The sequence below is a fragment of the Silurus aristotelis genome (genome assembly GCF_946808225.1).
Source record: "Silurus aristotelis genome assembly, chromosome: 26".
Classification (NCBI taxonomy): Eukaryota; Metazoa; Chordata; class Actinopteri; order Siluriformes; family Siluridae; genus Silurus; species Silurus aristotelis.
Window position 1 is genome coordinate 3,278,095 of NC_139599.1, and position 20,362 is coordinate 3,298,456.

At 39.9% G+C, this 20,362-nt stretch overlaps 1 protein-coding gene across 1 annotated transcript in view; it reads left to right on the plus strand.

The window, feature by feature from the left end:
- Nucleotides 1-20,362, plus strand: part of trabd2a (TraB domain containing 2A) — a 60,852-nt gene that overhangs the window by 1,519 nt on the left and 38,971 nt on the right. Inside the window, exon 2 of the mRNA XM_083531116.1 lies at nucleotides 379-939. Within this exon, the coding sequence (XP_083387242.1) occupies nucleotides 379-939 (561 nt within the window). The remainder of the gene's footprint in view (nucleotides 1-378; nucleotides 940-20,362) is intronic.

The window sequence follows — 20,362 nt, forward strand, 5'->3', positions numbered from 1 at the left end:
CTTTCTTTCATGCTTTGTTTTTTTATTGTACTCTCTTTTTTTTTACTCTTTCTTCCTTAATTTTTTATATAATATGTAAAGAGATTGTGAACACCATTTCTTGTCATATTTTCTTCATAGTTCATCATCTTTCTTTCACTTTTTCTTTCCGTCTTAATTTTTTATGTAACAGGTAAAGAAATGGTGAACGCCCTCCTTTCTTTCTCATATAAACACCGACTAAAGTCATTCATCTAGAATTAATGAGCCTCTGAAATTCAGCCTAATAACATCTTCAGAACATGTTTTAGATGACAGATTCGATTATGTGAAATTAGACTGATCTGTCACAGCAACCACTTGCCTGATCCCTAATTCTCACGCTCTTTTTTTCCACAGCAGAGCGAGTTGAACTCCTTCCTGTGGACGATCAAGCGTGACCCACCGTCTTATTTCTATGGGACCATCCACGTGCCATACACACGGGTATGGGACTACATCCCCGAGAACTCCAAAAAAGCCTTCCAGGAGAGCAACATTGTGTACTTTGAGCTGGACCTCACCGACCCGTACACCATTTCGGCCCTGACACGCTGCCAGCTGCTACCGCATGGAGAGAACCTGCAGGACGTTCTGCCGAGAGACATTTACCGGCGCTTGAAGAGACACCTGGAGTATGTCAAGCTCATGATGCCGTCCTGGATGACCCCGGATCAGAGGGGCAAGGGCCTGTATGCCGATTACCTGTTCAACGCCATCGCGGGCAACTGGGAGCGCAAGCGGCCTGTGTGGGTCATGCTCATGGTGAACTCTTTGACTGAGGCGGACATTAAGACACGCGGTGTCCCTGTGCTGGACCTCTACCTGGCTCAGGAGGCAGAGAGGATGAAGAAAAAGACGGGAGCTGTGGAGAAGGTTGAGGAGCAGTGCCATCCTCTCAACGGGCTGAACTTTTCCCAGGTGGGTGATTCTCATGCTCGAGTGTACAGTTCTCACATGCTCAATGGTGAGACATACAACGAGAAACCCAATCCTTAAGAAACTTTCTTTTCTCTGAGCAATGCAGCCTAAAAGCGTATGCTAATCACATTTTCCGCTAACTACCAGGTCTTCTGGTCTTCTGTATCCATGCAAAGGTATTTCTGCCTCTGAAAGTGCTGCCTCTGCAATATTAGTGCTGAAAAATACCCACAAGCCCCTTGGAGGGAAAGTGGTTCAGTGGTGCGTTTAAAGCTTCATGGGGCAGATGGGTGGCTATGACGGGTGTCAGGACAGGGGGCCACAGCAGGTGTGGGGTTTCTATCAGCTGAACAAATAGTCTGCTCCCGGCGTGTCTTCCGTTATTAGGATAAATTTGAGCGTAATGGTTTTCGTCTGAATCGCGATTCAAAACGCCCTTGTTGCAGGAGTCAGGAGCTTATTAGGCGCCAGCAATTACGAGCGTCCTTTAAAGCACACAGAGGCGCTCAGAAATCGCGTAGCGGCTGCTGGAATTTAGTGGCTAATACGGGGACGGAACTAAGGGGATTACTCATGGCAATTTGAAGCTAACACTCAAACGGCGGAACACAGAGCCAGCGCTCATAGGCATCAAGTCTGTGCCGTGGACTCGCCTCTGTTCTGCCGTAGTAATTGCTGTTATTATGATAGGAGAGACCGAAGATTGTCTGAAATGTTTTCTTGTGCTTTATTTCAACCGCGATTTCAAAAACTTGTACAAACTGTACTTTCGCTAGTCACTTCCTGTGGTAGTTCATGTGGTGTGATTACCATTAACCAAATTTTTCTATGAGAAACAGCAGTAGTTACATGGATTCTCTAATGCTAGCTTGGTATTTTGGGGCACCTGACTTTTCCTGAGAGGAGACCCAAACCTGTTTAAGCATGAGATATGGTTTCCATGGGTTGGAGTAGAAGATCTCCTGCATTACAGCACTGACTTCAACCCTATTTAACACCTTAGGGATGAATTGGAACAGTGACTGCACACCAGGTCTCTTTACCGCACCTACATCAGTACCTGAGTTTTCTAACACGCTTGTGGTGGATCTCCAAAGCACATTCCAATAATTTAGTGGCACATCTTTTTAAAAAGTGTAGGTTATTATAACAGCAAAATTTAGAAAGGGATGTTCAACAAGCACATTAAATCTTATGTTCGGGTTTGTGTCTACAAACATTTGTCTATTCAGTGTATGTGGCATTGTAGCTAGTTAATTACACTAGCTACACTTTTTATACTCCAGAAGCTGTTGAGCTTCCTTCTAAGTAAATTTTTTCTCACACAAACAATGTCAAACATTAAATGGGAGCTAGAGTTACAGGTCGGACCTCAACTGGGGGAACTAAAGAAAAGGCAGACAACACATAGGAACTTGAATTTGTCATTGTGAGGGAGCTAGCATAAAACATTTCTAACAAGCTAATAATACAGTAAAGACAGGAAAATATCAGTTTTAAGTAGCTTTCCATTATAATTATAGTTTGGGCTGAGTTTGGGTCTTCTGAGATTCTTCCTGAAATGCAGCCATGGTTGTGTGGTGCCTGATCCTCAAACATAAAAATGATGAGCAAAACTAGCATCCATCACCAAACCTCTTATCATTCCGAGTCAAAAATCTTACCTTCAAGGCAGCAAATCTTTTTAAGACACTCGAAAAAAGCCAGAACTCATCTCCTTTAGGAAATATTGCAGCTCTCAGGCTATCAAGGTCTCCATGTATCTTAAGGATTATGCTTTCGAAAGAAAAAAAAAACACCAGTTCCATCCAAAACATCTCCGCAGTTCCTAAGAATGCATTTCGGTTTGGATTAAGTTTCTCCTAGATGACAATGGTTAGGAGAAACATCCTAGGAGCCACAGAGCTGGAGCAGCCATCATGGAGGTGGTGTTGGTGGCGTGGTGTTGGCGAGCAAAAGGGAAGTACTTGAGTCTGGCTGCTGTCACGGATGGAATGAAGCGTAATGCAATGATGAATGATGATGCGCTTAGTTTCCATCCATCTCCAAGAGCACCATGGAGGAATGTGGGCTAACCTTCTTCCCCAGCTTTATGAGCTTCAAGGCAAACTTCACCCTGAAAGATTTTAAATATGTTGATACGGAAATAGGCGTGAAGTGTTTGTAGTGAGTTGGATTCTGGTTTGTTGGGAGTCGATGTCATGAGAAATACGAACGTGGAAGTAAGGAAGTAGTTTGGTCAAGATTTTGTATGCAATTTTTGTATTAATGCAAAGACTGAATTAAAGTGTGACGTCAAATGCAGACACATGAGGTGGACGTCTGGGATTCTGCGATTAGATTCAACAAATAAAACGGAAAACGATATGGGTTTCCTCAGGGTTCTCCAGTTCCTCCCACCTTCCTCATCCACTGTGACTCTAAAATGAATGAGCTACTAATCCACAAACAGAGCAGTGCTGCATCCTGCTGAAATGTTTCAAAAGTTTTGGCACCCATAAACCCTAGACATTTATATTATTGGCATAGTGTGTATTGAAGAAATATTTTCATTTGATTATGAGATTTGTTTTGGTGAACTCAAGTACAACTCAACTCGAAATAACTTTTGTGTCTGAGTTAGCGATATACTGGGTTTTTTTTTTATGATACGGTGCTGTTTCGAGGAACCTGTCACCATCTCGCATTTCAACCAGCGGAAGTCCTGATTATTGTATTATCTGATTTGAGAGTTGTGAGATGAGAACTGTGTTGAATTTTTACAGGATACCTTACTGCAAAACGTGGTCCATTACATGTTTAAAATCATTAGTTCCAGTATGACTTGAGTAAAAGTCTCTGATATGAACAGTACTTGATAATGAGTATTTGTACTCATACTGAACAAAGGTCCTCAACACCATGACACGTGTTGGTAAAAAGCCCAAAACTTTTGATTTGTAACGTTTTATTTCCTAAAATACAAATCAAATTGTACACCTCTGCATTAATCAGCAACACAACAGCCTCTTCCACATGCCAGAACGAAACAAAGATAAAAACAATTAAGTAAAAAAAAAAAGACAAAGTGGTAAAAAAAAAAAAAAAAAAGTACCGTAATTTCCGGACTATAAAGCGCACTCATATATAAGCCTCACCCACTGAATTTTACAAATATTTTTATTTTGAACATAAATAAGCCGCACCTGTCTATAAGCCACAGGTGTCTACACTAATGTACACGGTGTAACGGGTGAAATATGTTGCGCTTCCTTTATGAGCATAGCGGTATTTTGGGAATAGCATGCCAGAAGCGAGATCTCCCTTCACCCAGACTCAACGCGTTACAACGGCTTGTATCTAAACAGTAGCCGACCAAGAAAGTCATTGTTCACTGTCTTCCTCCTTCCTTTCACAACTATTTCTCTCGGGAGTTTATCTTTTGGCATCGTCGTGCGTTTAAAAATCACCCGATGGAAGTTTTTTCTCCCGATGCCGTGCAGCTCAGAACACAGGTAAAGTGCGTTTATTTCGTTTCCGTTCGTAAATTTAATTGGTCTAATGTTATGTCGCTCAGTTTTTTGGCTTTAAGTTTGTAAAACCGGTAAAAACCCAGAAAAAATTCATAAATTAGCCGCTTCGTTGTTTAAGCCGCAGCGTTCAAAACATGGGAAAAAAAGTAGCTGCTTATAGTCTGAAAAATATGGTATTTCAAAAAGGGATCTTCAATTAACAAATAAATTGAGTGTCATGTCACAAATTAGAAGAAGCATTAGTATTTAATTGACAAAGAAAATGAAAGTATATAATTATAGATAAAGTAAAACCAAATATTCAGAGCTGAATGTAATTGAATGCACCACTCAATCAACTTCAACAAAAGCCGCTTTTTGGGATTTATTCAAACTCTATGTAATGGGTAAAATATAGTGGAGTAAATATACATATATTAAATCATAAATGTAGCTGAGGACAGAGAAAAAGATGTATTTCTTTGATACTCTAAAACTAGAAAGTGGGCAAAAAAAAAAAAACGTGGGTAAATTTACTCCAATACTTTACACCACTGATATATTTGTGTTCAAATCTACTAGACGCTACTAGAAAAATTAAAATAATATCAATAACGAAAAAAAAAAATCCAGATTTCAGAAGTTTCACTTAAGAAATAATCAGCCATAAACCTTGCAATAAGGATAAATGGGAGTTTTTACAATATCAATTTTGTTTGTATAAAATCAACTTAAATGGATTTACTGTCAGTCACTGCGTCTGTCTGCAGATGTCTATTAGTCATTAGATCTTTTGATGGTGTCTTCAGAGAAATGCCTGGAAGTCAGTGTAGCTTATGCTCTCCCAGACACCGGTGGCCTTCTTTGTATTGGCAGCATTTAGGCATCGAGCCACACGCTCCTTGGCCGGAGAGGAATACATGGCCAAATCACTCGCTAATCAGATTAACTCCAAACGGCCGATATTTCCATCGAGAGCAAAGGAAAACCAAACACGGGCCATTTTTCTGCGGTGAGCTGAAATTCGGGTAGTGCTAATATTTCCTCCATGTGCTTCGAAAGCAGATTGAGACGGATCGTGTAATGCCGTTCTTTTCCCCGTGGTGGATGGTGATTACAAAGGAAACAAAAATAGCAGCAGTAAACCATATCCGTACCAAAATCATAATTCACGTTGGCCAGATTTGCACGCTGTTTAAACAGATCTCACGTGCCCAAGACATCAAAATAACAGGTGGTTTCAATTCGGCTCGTTTTAGGACGACGAGAACAGGGAGTAACGCTGGCGAGTTTAAAGGGAGTTCGACTGGGGTTTTGACGCTGCAGGACTACTGAATTCTGAAATCTGTCTGGATTTATCGATTTAGACAAAATTGTGGATGAACACAACTTTAACTACAGCTTCACTGCGTCTTTCTTAAGGCTGCGACTTTCTTCCAAACCTTTCAGACAGACAATGATGTGCTTTAATCCTTCTCTGGATTGTAGAAGCTTTTTTCGAGCCTTGAGCCAACATCACTTTGCCAGTTACACAATATAGACCTGATAACGTTTTTCCTTCACAAAGAAACAATTCACATCCTGTACTATCCACACACAGGTCGCTTCCCAGTCCCAAAAAAGGGATGATTGGATAAAAAAACAAACAAACAAACAAAACAAAAAAAAATATCAAATAGCAAAATATCCAGTAGAACCCGAGGGTGCCAATATTTTGTGTAAACAGAATGAGTATAAATGTAGTCAGGCGATGATAAAATACGACAAAAACGTTGCATGCTTTGGACTCAGGATGTATCCTACCAAGACACTCAGGTTTATTTTATGCAGCAAAAGTTTTGGCACCCCAGGTCACTTGTTTAGGGTGGTATTCAAAATATACCGTGGTGAACACCAAGCGATTTGGATTTAAACTTTAAAATGTACTTTATATAATTATAATATAATTATATAAAGGACATTTTCAACTGTACTGCACTGTCTGGTAGCAACTTAATGACTGAAATGAACCTTTAAAAGCGTAAATACTTTAAAACAAGCTCATAAAATAAATATGGTTGAAATGGCGAGTGCAGACTTTGTATCAGATGATGTTGAAGAACAACAATGTTGTACTTTTTTTGTCACTGGTGCTCAAATAGTGTTCAGTCAGGCATAGAGGAGACTATTATGATATGTATACAACCTATACAGTGAGCACATTTCATGTGGATAATAAGAAATTGGCATAATAAATTAAAAAAAGGACGCTAAATATGAGCACCATTAAAGGAATACTGTGTAGGAATAAATAGAAACATTACGATTTGTAATTAAAAAAATTATGCTTAGGGAAAAAACGAGAGATGAAAAACAAACTTTGGCAAAGACGCTACATGACTTGTTAGTCAAAAGATATTTTGGGACGATTAGGAACAATCATGGTGTCGTGAGTAAGAAGAGGAATCAAACTCTAGCTATGGTGAAAGAAAATATAGGACCTGGGAAAGTCAGACATGTAAATTCCACTTGATTTTCCAAACCCTATGTGTTGTAATTGAGTTACTTCCACCGGGACCTCATTGGTAGCCATTGGCCACAGGTAGGACACCTGATACCTCAGATATGCATATATTCATATCAGCGTCAATGGAGGTATTGAAACAAAGCCACCGAGGGTTACTGAAAAGTCTTGGGAGATTTGAAAGCACTAATGTGTGGGGGTTTTAGTCCGATGGGGAGGAAGGAGACGTGGGTGTCACGTTGCAGCTGCCCTCGAGCACTTCATGGGTTAAGCACCTTGCTGAAGGACAGGGCTTAGAGAAAGGCCAGGTAATTGAGATATCCCATTGTGCCATATCTGAGATTGAAACCAGTGACCTCGTGTGCCAAGCTGCACAGTCGCCGGCGCACGTCTCTGAGCCCTGAGCTCACGTCGCTCACATTTTTCTTCCGTCAGCGGCTCCGGCGACAATGTTATGAAACGAGACGTCTCTATTTACAGATGTCTGTCCGAGATTAAAGGCAGTCTGCCGTTCAAGATCTCTTCTGCAGCAGAGCCAGCGTCAGATTAAAGGAGACGTTCCTGTCTCTCACAGCAGGTTATCAGTGCCAGCAGGGGAAAGCTTGCAAACTCAAGCGACCGTCCTTAATCTGATCAGCGTCCAAACTCAGGAAGAGGAAGAAAAAGAGACAGACAAGGATAGAGACCATAAACCATAAAAAAAATAATAAATTTAGCACTGAAATGGAGGTCGTACTTTAAGCCAGTAATGTACTCGGAGAAACTCGTTCACTCTTGGGTTAAATAAAGTCCATAGGATGCAATAAAATCTATTTTCCATTCCGTATATAAACACAATTAATCAAGGAGGCGAATAATGAAACGTTCGCCGACAAGCGAAAGCACTCGAATCAAAGCCCCATATCTAACACAGATCAGGGCTTCTGATAAAAACCTAGATTAAAGACGACGCGATCAAATGGAGCAGGACTAAACGACATCACCCAGGCCAGACGCAGATGTAATTAAAGATATAACGAGCTCGAACCCTTTTCCCAAACGCCTAATATGCGCTACACAAATAACTTGCTGTGCTGTTTACGCTAGCTCGCGTTCGTGACCTTTTTTCTTGTCCGAGCGTTAAATGGAACGTTTCCATTAAAGCAGACTCCAGCATTTTATTTTACGCTTCATTTCTGAATTGCTGGCAACCACTTAGTTTTCCATGAGCGTTCGCAAGTCGGACAGCCGTATGTGAAAAGGCAAGGCGTCGGCGAGGCGGCGTTTTTTTTCTCACGTCTTTTTCTGCTCTAACACCTGTGTTTGAGTGTGTAGTTGTAGTTGTGTATTGTATTTTATGGAGGGTTATGTAATGGTTGGTAGCCTTTTGGAGCTGTGTATGTTAAAATCATTATTATAATAATTTTTTAGAATGAAAACTAAAACCCAAACAATGTGCAAACAGAATTTTGGCTTTTAAACAGTGATTATTACAAACAAGCTCTCATTGTTCAACTTTGCTGAAACGATAATCATTTTAGATTCACTTCATGGCAAAAATGAACAAATGACCCAAATGTGTGTCAGCCATTAGTTTGTAGAGTATAGCAAGAATGCTATATTGAAGATTAGCGCTAGTGCCTGATGTACTACATATGTATGTATGTGTTTATGGGTGTTTGAGTGTATAAGTGCATGTATGTATGTATGGGTTTATGTATGTATTGTTGTATGAGACTATGGGGGTTTAAACACCGACAAGGCATAACATTATTGCATTGATTGGTGAACAATGATTTTCTCTTCATTAAGGTACCTGTTAGTAGGTGGGATATATCAAGCAGCAAGTGAAAAATTTTTCTTTAAAGTCGACATGTTAGAAGTAGGAAAAATGGGCAAGCGTGAGGATTTCAGTGAGTTTCACATGGGCCAAATTGTGCCGTCTAGACGACTGTGTCAGGGCATCTCCAAAACTGCAGCTCTTGTTGGGTGTTCCAGTGGTCAGTATCTATCAAAAGTGCTCAAGGGAAGGAACAGTGGTGAACCGGTGACAGGGTCATGGGCTCATTGAGGCTCATTGAGGCTCGTTGATGCACGTGCGGGACGAAGGCTGACCCGTTTGGTCCGATCCGACAGACGAGCTCCTGTAGCTCAAATTGCTGGAGAAGTTCATGCTGTAAATGCTTAGGTCAGATCTGTTTCAGAAAACATTATGTTAGGCAGGTGGTCATAATGTTATACCTGATTAGTGCATAAGTGTATTTATGTATGTATAAGTGTATGCGAGAATGGGTGTGTGTATGTATGTGTGAGTGTTTAGGTCACTGTATGTGCTTTAAAAATAGCAACAAAGGTCAAAAATGTCTTGCCAAATGTCTTGGCAGCTTGCAAAAACAGCAAACGTTTTCTAAGTGGTGTGATTTATTGAAATTTGCAGTATGAATTGATTTTTTCATATGTTGATTTCATTAGAATTTTTTATAAATTCATTAATTCACAATTAAAAATTCACATTCTGACCAAAGATATGCCTGTAAATGCCCCTTCTCTGCTTCCTGGTTAATTGTGGTCAGTTGTTTTTGTTTCGATTCATGGATGTTCATGCTGTTAAATAAGCAGTGTCCTTTAAAAATAAATGATAGATAAAAAATATTTCCTAATGTGTGCCAGAAAAAAACTGAAACCATAAAAAAAAAGCTGTTTCCTTGTTTTCACCGAAATTTATGTAATGTAAATTCCCTTCCTGAGTCGAAAAAATGGCCGCAATAACCCCTACAGAAAAATTGTGATCTCACACCTTACTCTATTGAATAATCATGTCATGATGTATAAGCTGAGTGCAATTCCAGTAGCAGTGTGAGCTTTATAAACCCCATCATCCTGCCCCATTGTTCTTCCCCTGCAGTGAAACAACTGCTGAGAGACTCATTTGTGTCGACCCATAATGACTCTGCCCAATTACCAAGTGTGTGAGCTGTGCTCAGCACCAATTATAGCCCCTATTGTCCTCTCATTGGCAGGCACACATTGCTCTTTAACGTGCTAATGCATTAGTGCACTGCGAGCGTTAACAAAGTCTGGTGGGATTGTAACCTGTTGCCTTTGGCTCTCGCGAGCACTTTATTTTTTCTACACGCTCTCAGAAAACACTGACCAACAAACACTCCAAGTTGAATTCGGTCTTATTGGTTACAACCTTTATTTCAATAATTATTTTGAATTAATCTGCCACCAAATTTCCACAGAAATGTGTCAGACAAGTCCAAATTTATTTGGCGTCCACTCACATACACTGTATGGAGTTTTCCAGCAATATGTGGTTCTTCACCAAACTGCTACCACAAACTTAGAGGCACACAATTGTCTTTGCATGTGGTAGCATTAAATCTCTTTTTCACTTAAACTAGGAGACCAGAATTTCAGAATGACAATGCTCCTGTACACAAAGCCAGCTCCATGAAGATCTTGAGTGGCCTGCTATAGAGCTCTGACCCTCAACCCTATTGAACCCTCACCCTATTGAACACCTCCAACGCTGACTGCACCCCAGGCTTCCTCATATACATCAGTACCTGACTTTGCTAACACCCCTGTGTATGAATAAATGAGCCCAATTATCCACAAGCACACTCCAAAATCCAGTGGAAGATCTTCCTAAAAGAAAAATGGATATATGGAGTGAGATGTTTAAAAAGCGCATACATCTTATGGTCAGGTGTCCATAAACTTTTGTCTATTTGTCTATAGTAGTCTAAACTATTAAAGGTTAAATAAGGCAGCACTTATTTATCACACATCTGCTTATCGTAATCTTGTAGCTCGTCTGGACAGTGCTGTTGTTTACGCTAATTATTTTTAAAATAGACACAATCGAAATCAGGAACTTCAGAGACACCTCGCCTATTTTATATCTTAGATGACTTACCACCTCAAAAAAACCTGACCTGAGTCTGTGTTTATTTTAGCACTCAATTACACAATGCTAATGAGGCCACGTTATACTGTATAGCTCAGCAGCTTTGCCGGATTTTGCTAAGTGTTTTCAGATACAAAATGGCCACCATTCTAGTAAATGATTTAATATGTAGATGCCTGGGTGTTTTATTTCATCACTCACTCAGCATTTAAACATGCAAATTAGTGCAAACTTGCCTTAGAGACTTTTAGCTCTTTTATACGATTTAGTACAGCGAACATGCAAGATCTAGCGCATTCAGATTCAAAATGGCCGCTACTCTGGTTTTTAGCTTAGACTGTATGTAGTTTCTGGTAAATTGAGAAGTTCAAAACAACGAACTTATAGTTTTGAAAACGGTTTATATTTACTGTGCATAAAAAAACTAATGCTAATTTGGGTTGGAAACATTTACCATTTTAGCTGTGTTGTGCTAACGACAACAAAAAGCCCTTTTTTCTAAAACTATTTGGCTTTGTTTTTCTTTGGCAGCATGTGTCACAAAGCTTGTAATTGAGCTATTTGTCACCACAGCATTTCTTAATGTCACAATTTGTCAAATGCTACTCAGAGAAAGTGTAGTCATGCTCCTGGATCTGGATTTGTCCAATTTATCTCCTGTATGTCTTTGGTAAGTGCACTTGTTTAGATTATAGGGTACTTCCTAGGCTTTTGATATACAGTCCAGTGCCTTCAACTGCTACTAATAGAGCTAGAGAGAGACGGAGAGAGTGACAAAGAGACATAAAGAAAAAGAGAGGGAGAGTAAGAGAAAGAGGGATGACTCTTGGCATGCGTCTTGACTATAAACACCCGACTCACTCGATGTGATTAATAGGACGAGGAGAGAAATACTCAGTGACAACAGACAGTGCTGACGACAGGGAAATAGAGGGACACACTTCTGTGTGTGTGTGTGTGTGTGTGTGTGTGTGTGTGTGTGTGTGTGTGTGAGAGAGAGAGTCATAACTAAAGGGCAGCGAAAGGCAGATGGTAAATTCACACCTTGCTGCCCTAATAGACTTCCTGACACAGATACAAACACAACACAAACACACACACACACGGACTGCTGTCTCAGAAAAAGGTGAAAAACCTACAATTGTATTTGCTGTTTTAAGAACAGATTGTTTTATTATTTTGTTTTAATGTAACGATTAAATTTTTTTGAAAAACCTAAGCAGTTTGTTAGCATTCTAGCTAACATTTTAGCGAACATTTAGCAATAACGGGACATTACGTATTGCAGCAGCAACAGAAAGTAAAACGTGAACTAAAGCGATGTACATTATAGAAGATAAGAGAACTAGAGATATAGAGTATATAAAGAATAAACAGATACAGTGAGAGGGTGATGTGGTAGTGCAGTAAAGGGTTTTTTTGTGAGAACATTCTAAACATTGCTGATACACCAGCAGACACGAGGTGAATGAAACTGACAGTTAAGTGTAAACGTCTCACATTGGATCTTGTGAGCAGGGTAACAGCAAAATAGCAAGTGGCAGTGAAGTGGCAGTGTGTATCGTTGTGAACAATGGTTTGTTGGTCAAGTTCAATTATCCAAGGACTGGCTTACTGCAGTGTTGGAACCAATGATCTCCTGTAGCGCTCTTTTCTACAGCTAAGCTAAAATATATACATGCATCATCGTTTCTAACAAACCAAATTATTATTACAATTAAAATGCAACACACATTCGCTAATTATTTTTGCATATTTTTATTGGTAGTGCGAATCTAAAATATAAATGTAAAAAAAATAAAATTTAATGTTAGTCATTTAAAACAATATATTATTCCTGTGTGCCATTTAAACATGTGCAGAAACTGTTTATATACATACTAAGACACAAAATTTTTATTCAATAAATCACTTTAGTTACAATATTGTAGGTTTATTGTAGTTTATTAAAAGAAAAATCAAGAAAATCAAACTAGCATAAATATATTAGCACCGGGCCAAGATAGTAAATCTTTGACGTGTTATATATCAAAATGTATGTACAATATTATCTGTTTGTGTTTGTATTTTTTTGTTGATGTTTTTGTTTACTGGTACTTTACTCGTAAATATTCACTACTTGGATACAGTCTGTTGCTATGGAAAGTTCCTCATTTCAGAGCGTAAAATTATATATTGTCTGTTATAGCTTTTTGAATAAAATGTTTTTCCACCCTGATTATTAAACCAATCTATATATTGAAACATTTATTTTTGCTTTCCCTTGTTTATTCGCTTAAATATTGTTATATACAATGAGCTATGAATGCACTTTTAAATCTTTGCAAAGTATTTTGAAAACCAACTGCTTATTGATGCCCAACTTTCTCTTTTCTCATAAACCTCAACCATCTGCAGGTTGCTTTTGCGGACACATATAGTTTCTATGTTATGTATTAGTCCATGTAGTTTGGACTATGATGCTTGCACCAATCAGAAGATCCCAACAAACCTTTGCAGCATATGACCTTTTCTGTATTTCTGCAAATATTTAAGGAAATTCCTAACAACCTGTATTTAAACCTTTATATATGTTAAGTTCATTTGTAGGTCCTGCTATTACGGTCACAACTAAAAACGGACCTAGCACTGACCTCAAATTCTGCACTATTACTATGTCATTGTGATCATCATTAATTGTGGGTGCACTAGGAGCCGTCCTGCAAACACGACACAATACTAAAGTTTTTGGATCAATTTCCACTTTTGTGGGATTGTGAGCTGTAGTTACAGTAATGTGACGCCTTCAGCGACTTCTCATCGAGTCTAAATCTAGTACATTCCTCCTGCTCCTAGGGTCCTGCACCACAATGGTCTTGTCTACAGGGCCGAAAAAGCTCATGCAAGCGCACTGGGGTCGCTTTAAAAAAAAAAAAACAGCCCGTCGGAGCCCGTTTCACGCTGACACTTGCGTCTTTTTGAAGTCTCCTTGGACTTCGATCGCTTTCTCTCCGCTCAAACGCATGTAAAGTGAATCAAACAGGAGTGTGTGGGTTTCCAGTGCTCCCCTGTCTGACCTGGCCTGTGTTCTAACTCTGTGTGTGTGTGTGTGTGTGTGTGTGTGTGTGTGTGTGTGTGTGTGTGTCTCCCCTACCCCCTTTAGAACTCAGCACTTACACACATACACACACACACACACACACACACACACACACACACACCCTCCCTCACCCTGCACTCCCCTCCCTGCATTGTTTACTTTTTGTCCTGGCTCGGAGAGAATTCCACAAGCCCAGATGAAACGGCGGGTGTTTTCGGGGTCATTTACACCCGGGGTGTGTTTGTCTTTGGGGATGTTTTCTTTTTTCTTTTTTTTTTGTCCATGTGCCGAGCTCATAAAAAAACTGCAGAAACTCAGCGACAAGAAGCCCTCTGTTCTCTCACTCACACACACTCACTCACACACTCACACTTCTGCTGCTGCTACCTTTACCATACGCCTTTCCCTTACACACATTTTTCACATCATTTAAACAAGTGTGAGAACGTTTTGAATATATTTCTGTAACGCTCCTCCTGGATATCCTCAGTTCCTGTGGACCTTCACAGCAACTTTTTTAAAGTATCATCAGAATTCATTGGCTAGCAAGGGTCTGGGTAGATATGCCTGTGTGTGTGTGTGTGTGTGTGTGTGTGTGTGTGTGTGTGTGTGTGTGTGTGTGTGTGTGTGTGTCAGCCCTGTACTGTTGAGTGGTGTTAGCGGTTTGCTAGGCAGGCAGCACGGTGATGTCTACATTAGTTACGCAGTTGGCTGAGAAACCGCCGAGGGCTGATCGTTTTACACCGCATGCACTTCTGCATCCGAGGGGGGACTCTTGAAGAGGTTCCCTGCACATTTTTTCCAGTACCGAGATTTCTCTTTCTCTTTGATTTCTCTTCATGGTGCATGCATTTTAGACACAAGGACGCGCCACGACAAGACGCGCCACAGCAGCTCAGGCCAGAAGATTAATGTCAGGTTTTATACCGACTGGGACCGAATGTTCATTTGAAACTACGGTTTCACTAACAAATTTTATAAAAACGTTTTAAAACACATTATTGTATTATTCATTTTAAACGATAAATAAAGCATTTGTCAATTACGTCACATTTTCTGTACCATCACTTTCATAAACTACTGACTGCCACAGTACATCCAATAACTTAAAGTTGAGTGCCCATATTACATTTTTGTAATTAATTACAGTGCAGAATAATTTATTATTATTATTATTATTATTATTATTATTATTATTATTATTATTATTATTGTTATTATTATTGTTATTATTATTGCTTATTCAATTATTTTGTGTGTGAATTTGGTCAAGTACTGTACACTATTATGTTTATAAAGTGACATATTGTGTCAATTAATTCACTAAGGTACCATAGGGGCTGTCTGGGTGCGTCTTCCCGGGGGACCACTGTGTAGCCAATCAACTGTTTTAGCATTTAAGCTAGCTAGCAAGATGTTCCAAGCTAACGTTGTAAAATGACTTTTTAGCAGACAAGCAATTCAGATTTAACTTTGATCTAGCTGATGGCTAGCTGTGTCTTTTTGTGTGTTGTTCAGTTTTTATTACTTATTTATTTTTTGCTTTTAATGTTTTAAAGTACCCACATAAAAGTAGTCTGATGTTTCTATAAAAAAAAAAAAAAACAACAAAAAAAACCCCGTATATAATATATTTATAATATTTTTTTTTCGTTTTGACATAAAATACTTTTCTTTGATATGCTAGATTAAACATGTGTACTAGATGAAAGAGCTAAAGGTTTATGCAAAATGTGGTATTATTGGTGAATATTACTATTTTACTATTTCAGCTAGCATGGTGACATCAGCATGTACTTTGAAATCTTCAGAAGTTTAGTTGTTAGCAGTAGTTTAGTGGTAGATTAGCCATGTTAAGCTAGTTTCCCGACATCTTCAACATGAACAACACACAGTTTTCTGTACTGTTCTGTAAATGTTCCTAAATTTGCTTAGAACAAACTAATTTGGACTTCTTAAAAACTAAACAGAAAGCAAGCTGGCTAATTAATTTGATTTACCCAGGATTATTATTTAGCCAGCTAAGTATCTATGTATGCTGAAGTAATGCTAATATTGTTGGCCGAGCACTATTTGTTTTGTCAATGCTGCACAACGATGATTGTGTAGGTACTTTATTATTATTATTTTTAGTTATTAAACTTCCTTTGCTGCTTCTGTGTCCATTCTGGACAAAAAAGTAGGTCGGGGGAAAAAGAACACTAGATGTTTTGTCAGTGACCAACACTTTCACACTGCTTTCCCACAATCCCATGGGTCTGGAATGCTGCAGTGTGATTGAGCGATGTGAGCTGGGAGAGGCTGCCATGCTTTTGTGTTTGATACTGATTTCCTCTGACAGGCTAAATATTTGGCCACGGCCAAGCATGAAGGTAAGCGAGACGCTTTACTGTAGGAGAGAGATGTAACAGAAAGGTCGTTTTGTGTGCAGGTATCTGTTTGAGTGTGCATGAGGGTGTATAGGTGCCGTGAGTGGGAGTGTGTTGAGGTTCAGTTGGATAAGTGGCAATGGCAGACTGAAAGCCACAGTTTGTACTCACTTAGCATAATACAACACTCTGAAGGGAGCTATTAGCTCACGTCGTTTCTACTGCACTGAAGAGCACGTCAAACATGGATTCTGCGCACTAGCTAATTCAGCTTCTGGTGTGCTGACTGATCCTTCCTGTAATGATCTCACTTCCTCTCTTTATGATGGTTTGATTTTAGGTCACACCCACTTTTTACTCTCTGTATATTAATTAGCCTGATATAAATAAATTGCTATCCTTTCAAGTTTTTGTTTTGTGACAAACGATCTGATTCAGAGTTTCAGTTTTGTTTAAACAGTTTGGCTTCAACTGAAAGCACACACAGTTAGCGTTAAGATATCATGCCTTTTTCGTTGGGAGCAATCAGCATAAATACCACACATCCTCCTGAGGTTGAGACACACAATATCTCCTACTACCACTGCCTGTTATCAAGGCCACACCTCCTAATAAATCTGTCAGGCATCTAGGCCAAACATCCTGCTCAGATTTACAGGCATTTAAGCCATACCTCGTACTATGACTAATAAGCATCAAGGCCACACCCCCTAATAGGACTGACTGGCATCTAAGCCACCACGCTACTCATATTGATGGGTATTAAGGCGATACCTCTTACTACGACTGACAGGAATCTAGGCCACACCTCCTAATTGGACTGACAGGCATCAAGGCCACACCTCCTAATAGGATTGACAGGCATCAAGACCATACCTGTTAATATATCTAACAAGCATCAAGGCCGCACCTCTAAAAAGGACTGACAGGCATTAAGGTCACACCTCCCGCTCAGATTGACAGGTATTGAGGCCGAACATCCTACTATGACTGACTGCCATCAAGGCCACACCTCCTACTAGAATTGACAGGTGTCAGGGCCATGCATCCTACAAGATTTAGTGGGCTGAAAGCCATGTCTTCTACTATGACTGACAGGCATGAAGGCCACCCCACCTTCTTGGACTGACAGGCATCAAACCACACTTCGTACTAAAATTGACAAGCAAAAAGGACATGCATTCTACAAGAAATGATTAACTTTAAGGCCACACCTTTTACTCTTACTGACAGGCATCAAGGCCATGCCTCCTACTGGGCCTGTCAGAAGAAATGCCACAACTCGTACAAAGACTGACAAACATAAAGGCCACACCTCCTTCACTACTGTGACAGGCACAAAGGCAATGTCTCCTCTGATTGACAGGCACAAAAGGGCCACGCCTTCTACTGGGACTGCCAGGCACCAAGAAGTACGGAAGTCTGTTTAGTTTTCTCTCGGACAGATGTTGCGTTAGTTGCTATAGAACCAGACAAACCTCTGGGGATGAATCTGGCAAACTTATGTAGTCAGAATGTTTATTTATCTGTGTGTGTGTGTGTGTTTTAATTATGATAAGAGTGCATTAGTGCCCCTTAGCCGGTCTGTCTTAATTCCCCCTACGAATTTTTACACAAATCATTTTTTTATACCTCATGTTCAGACATTATTTTGGCCCCAATGGCTTGCAAAAAAAAAAATGCTGCTTCATGAGCTGTGGTAACTGCATGCTATGTGCCTCGCTAGCTTTCGACTTAGCCAATGTATATAATGTGGCTAAATCAATAAAAATATTGCTGTTAGCTTGTTTACTAGCAGTCACGTTGCAGGTTTGCTAAGTGCTAGCATACCCTAGCCCGCAGTCATACAGTAGAAGCAGTGTTCCTGAGGTAATTTTGGAAAACATATTCATAAAATAAAACATAGTTGAGTCGAATTGTTTCAAATTATACAGATTTATGAAAAACATGCGCTTCGTGGATATAAAAAATAACCTTATTTCTCAATAAACTTGCGATGTATGTTGAGGGTTGCTAACAAAAAGAACAAGAAATATGTTACAATATTGATAATATTGTTTTTATATAAAATATGTGCAACACTTCTACATCTTGAAGCTAACATTCCCTGATTTCTGAGAAGAAGTTTGCTGGGGCATAATGATGACTGGTAAGTGTGTGTGTGTGTGTGTGTGTGTGTGTGTGTGTGTGTGTGTGTGTGTGTGTGTGAGAGAGAGAGAGTGTGTGTGTCTCTGTACACTACTGCAGTAATCCAGGCAGCCTGGTGCCATCAGTGTTTTCCAGTGGAATGCACAGGTCAGCTCGTGGAGGCAGGACCTGCAGAGTGTCTGGAGGATCAAAGCAGCCACTCCACAAAGATAGCAAACGCACACACCCCGTCTGACCTACACTAGTGTGCTTGTGTGTGTGTGTGTGTGTGTGTGTGTGTGTGTGTGTGTGTGTGTGTGTGTGTGTGTGTGTGTGTGTGTGAGCCAGGCTCCATCAGACACAGTGATGACAGCTCTGCCTTTTCAGGCCCTGAAGAGAAGCTGCTGTTGAAAGACTGAGTGCTCAGTGCACTTTATGAAACGATCGGATGCTTTCACCGCTTGCTCGATCTGCTGCTCTTTTAGCGCCGTAATAACAGATATAACTTACAAAGGTTCTTTCAAGCTAGCATTCTAGACGTTCACGCTACCGAGAGCAGCGTTTTGAGACTATCGGGGTTCTGGGTACAGTCCTGTAAAACAAGCTGACGTGTACATTTGTGGTTCATCCAGGTGCTGGTTTGAAACACACATTGTCCACTTAAACCACATTTATGAGTGACTTCTTTGCTGCTGTTGATGGCTTTTGTGGATACCCTGAAGATCTTTCCAAAAAACAGATAAATTCTCAACACCTGGATACTGTAGACGTGTACCTAAGAACCTCCGCTCTATTCATATCTTCTTAACATATTTCTCCTCATTTATCTTCTCAACTCCTGTACTGTTTGACATGTAGGTCTCATGCTGGTTTAGAAGAATTAACTGATTTGCAATTACACTATCTGGGGTCAGGCAGAACAGGATTAGGATTAGTAATTTTTTTGGGTCAAGTTCGTAGATTTAAGATTTTCCTGATCACGAGTCGTCCCTCGTTGATGTTCTTCCGCTTTGGAAGCACTAGTGCCGCTCAGAACACCTCGAATGACCAGTTGAAGGTCAAGCGTCTGTCATATCAAATGTCTCTGTGGCAGATTTGCACAGTTTGACACAGAATTTCACGTTTGCTTTTTGTTCCAAATTGCTGTCCATGAAGAAATTTCAGAACTTGCACGTGGTCAGAATAGCACCAGTTAGTTACACAGTCTAGAATTTTTTCTAGACTGCCAGAGAAACATGCTTGAGCTCTGAATCTTAAATCTCCACACACTAATTAGATTCTACCTCATTTGTGTGCCAAAGATAATCAATTGAGATGCGTCTGAGAACTGCCTTGTACACCAGAGGTTACATCCTGGACAACTAACTAACCCTGGGTCATCCATCTTTTTAGATCTTAATCCTTGGACAAGAGGATGGAGATGGTTAACACGCTGGTGTCTCGGCTTTCTGTCTGCTGCTTGGGTGGGATTGTGGATCTTGGCTTCTAGGCTGACCTTGGATGAGCATGAGTGCTGGTTGTCAAGAAACATTTGACGCAAAGCATTTTTTTCCTCACAGTTAAAGAAAACAGCAGTCATGCCCTTTATGAAAGATGACCAGATGTAGATTGACAGATTTTTGATCAGAACTTGATTAGAGCTAATGTGTAAATATTGGGCCAAATGTTTGGAGAAAGAGGTTCGTGAGTAAAACGAGTATAAACATTAGTAAAGGAGTGTGAAACTGTCCGTCAGCCATCAGGATGCCAATGAAAGTCAAGAAAAAAACAATACGAAGCTACAAATCTGCAGGTTATGCTAATTTGTGTAACTAGCTATTGTGCCAGTAAAAGGTCACTACTGTAAAATGTAGAAGGTTTTGAAGAACTTAAATATTTGCCTTAAATATATAAGTAACACCCTGGCAGACCCCTAGCCTGTAAAACACTCCTTTCTCACCCAAGTTAATCATTAACCCG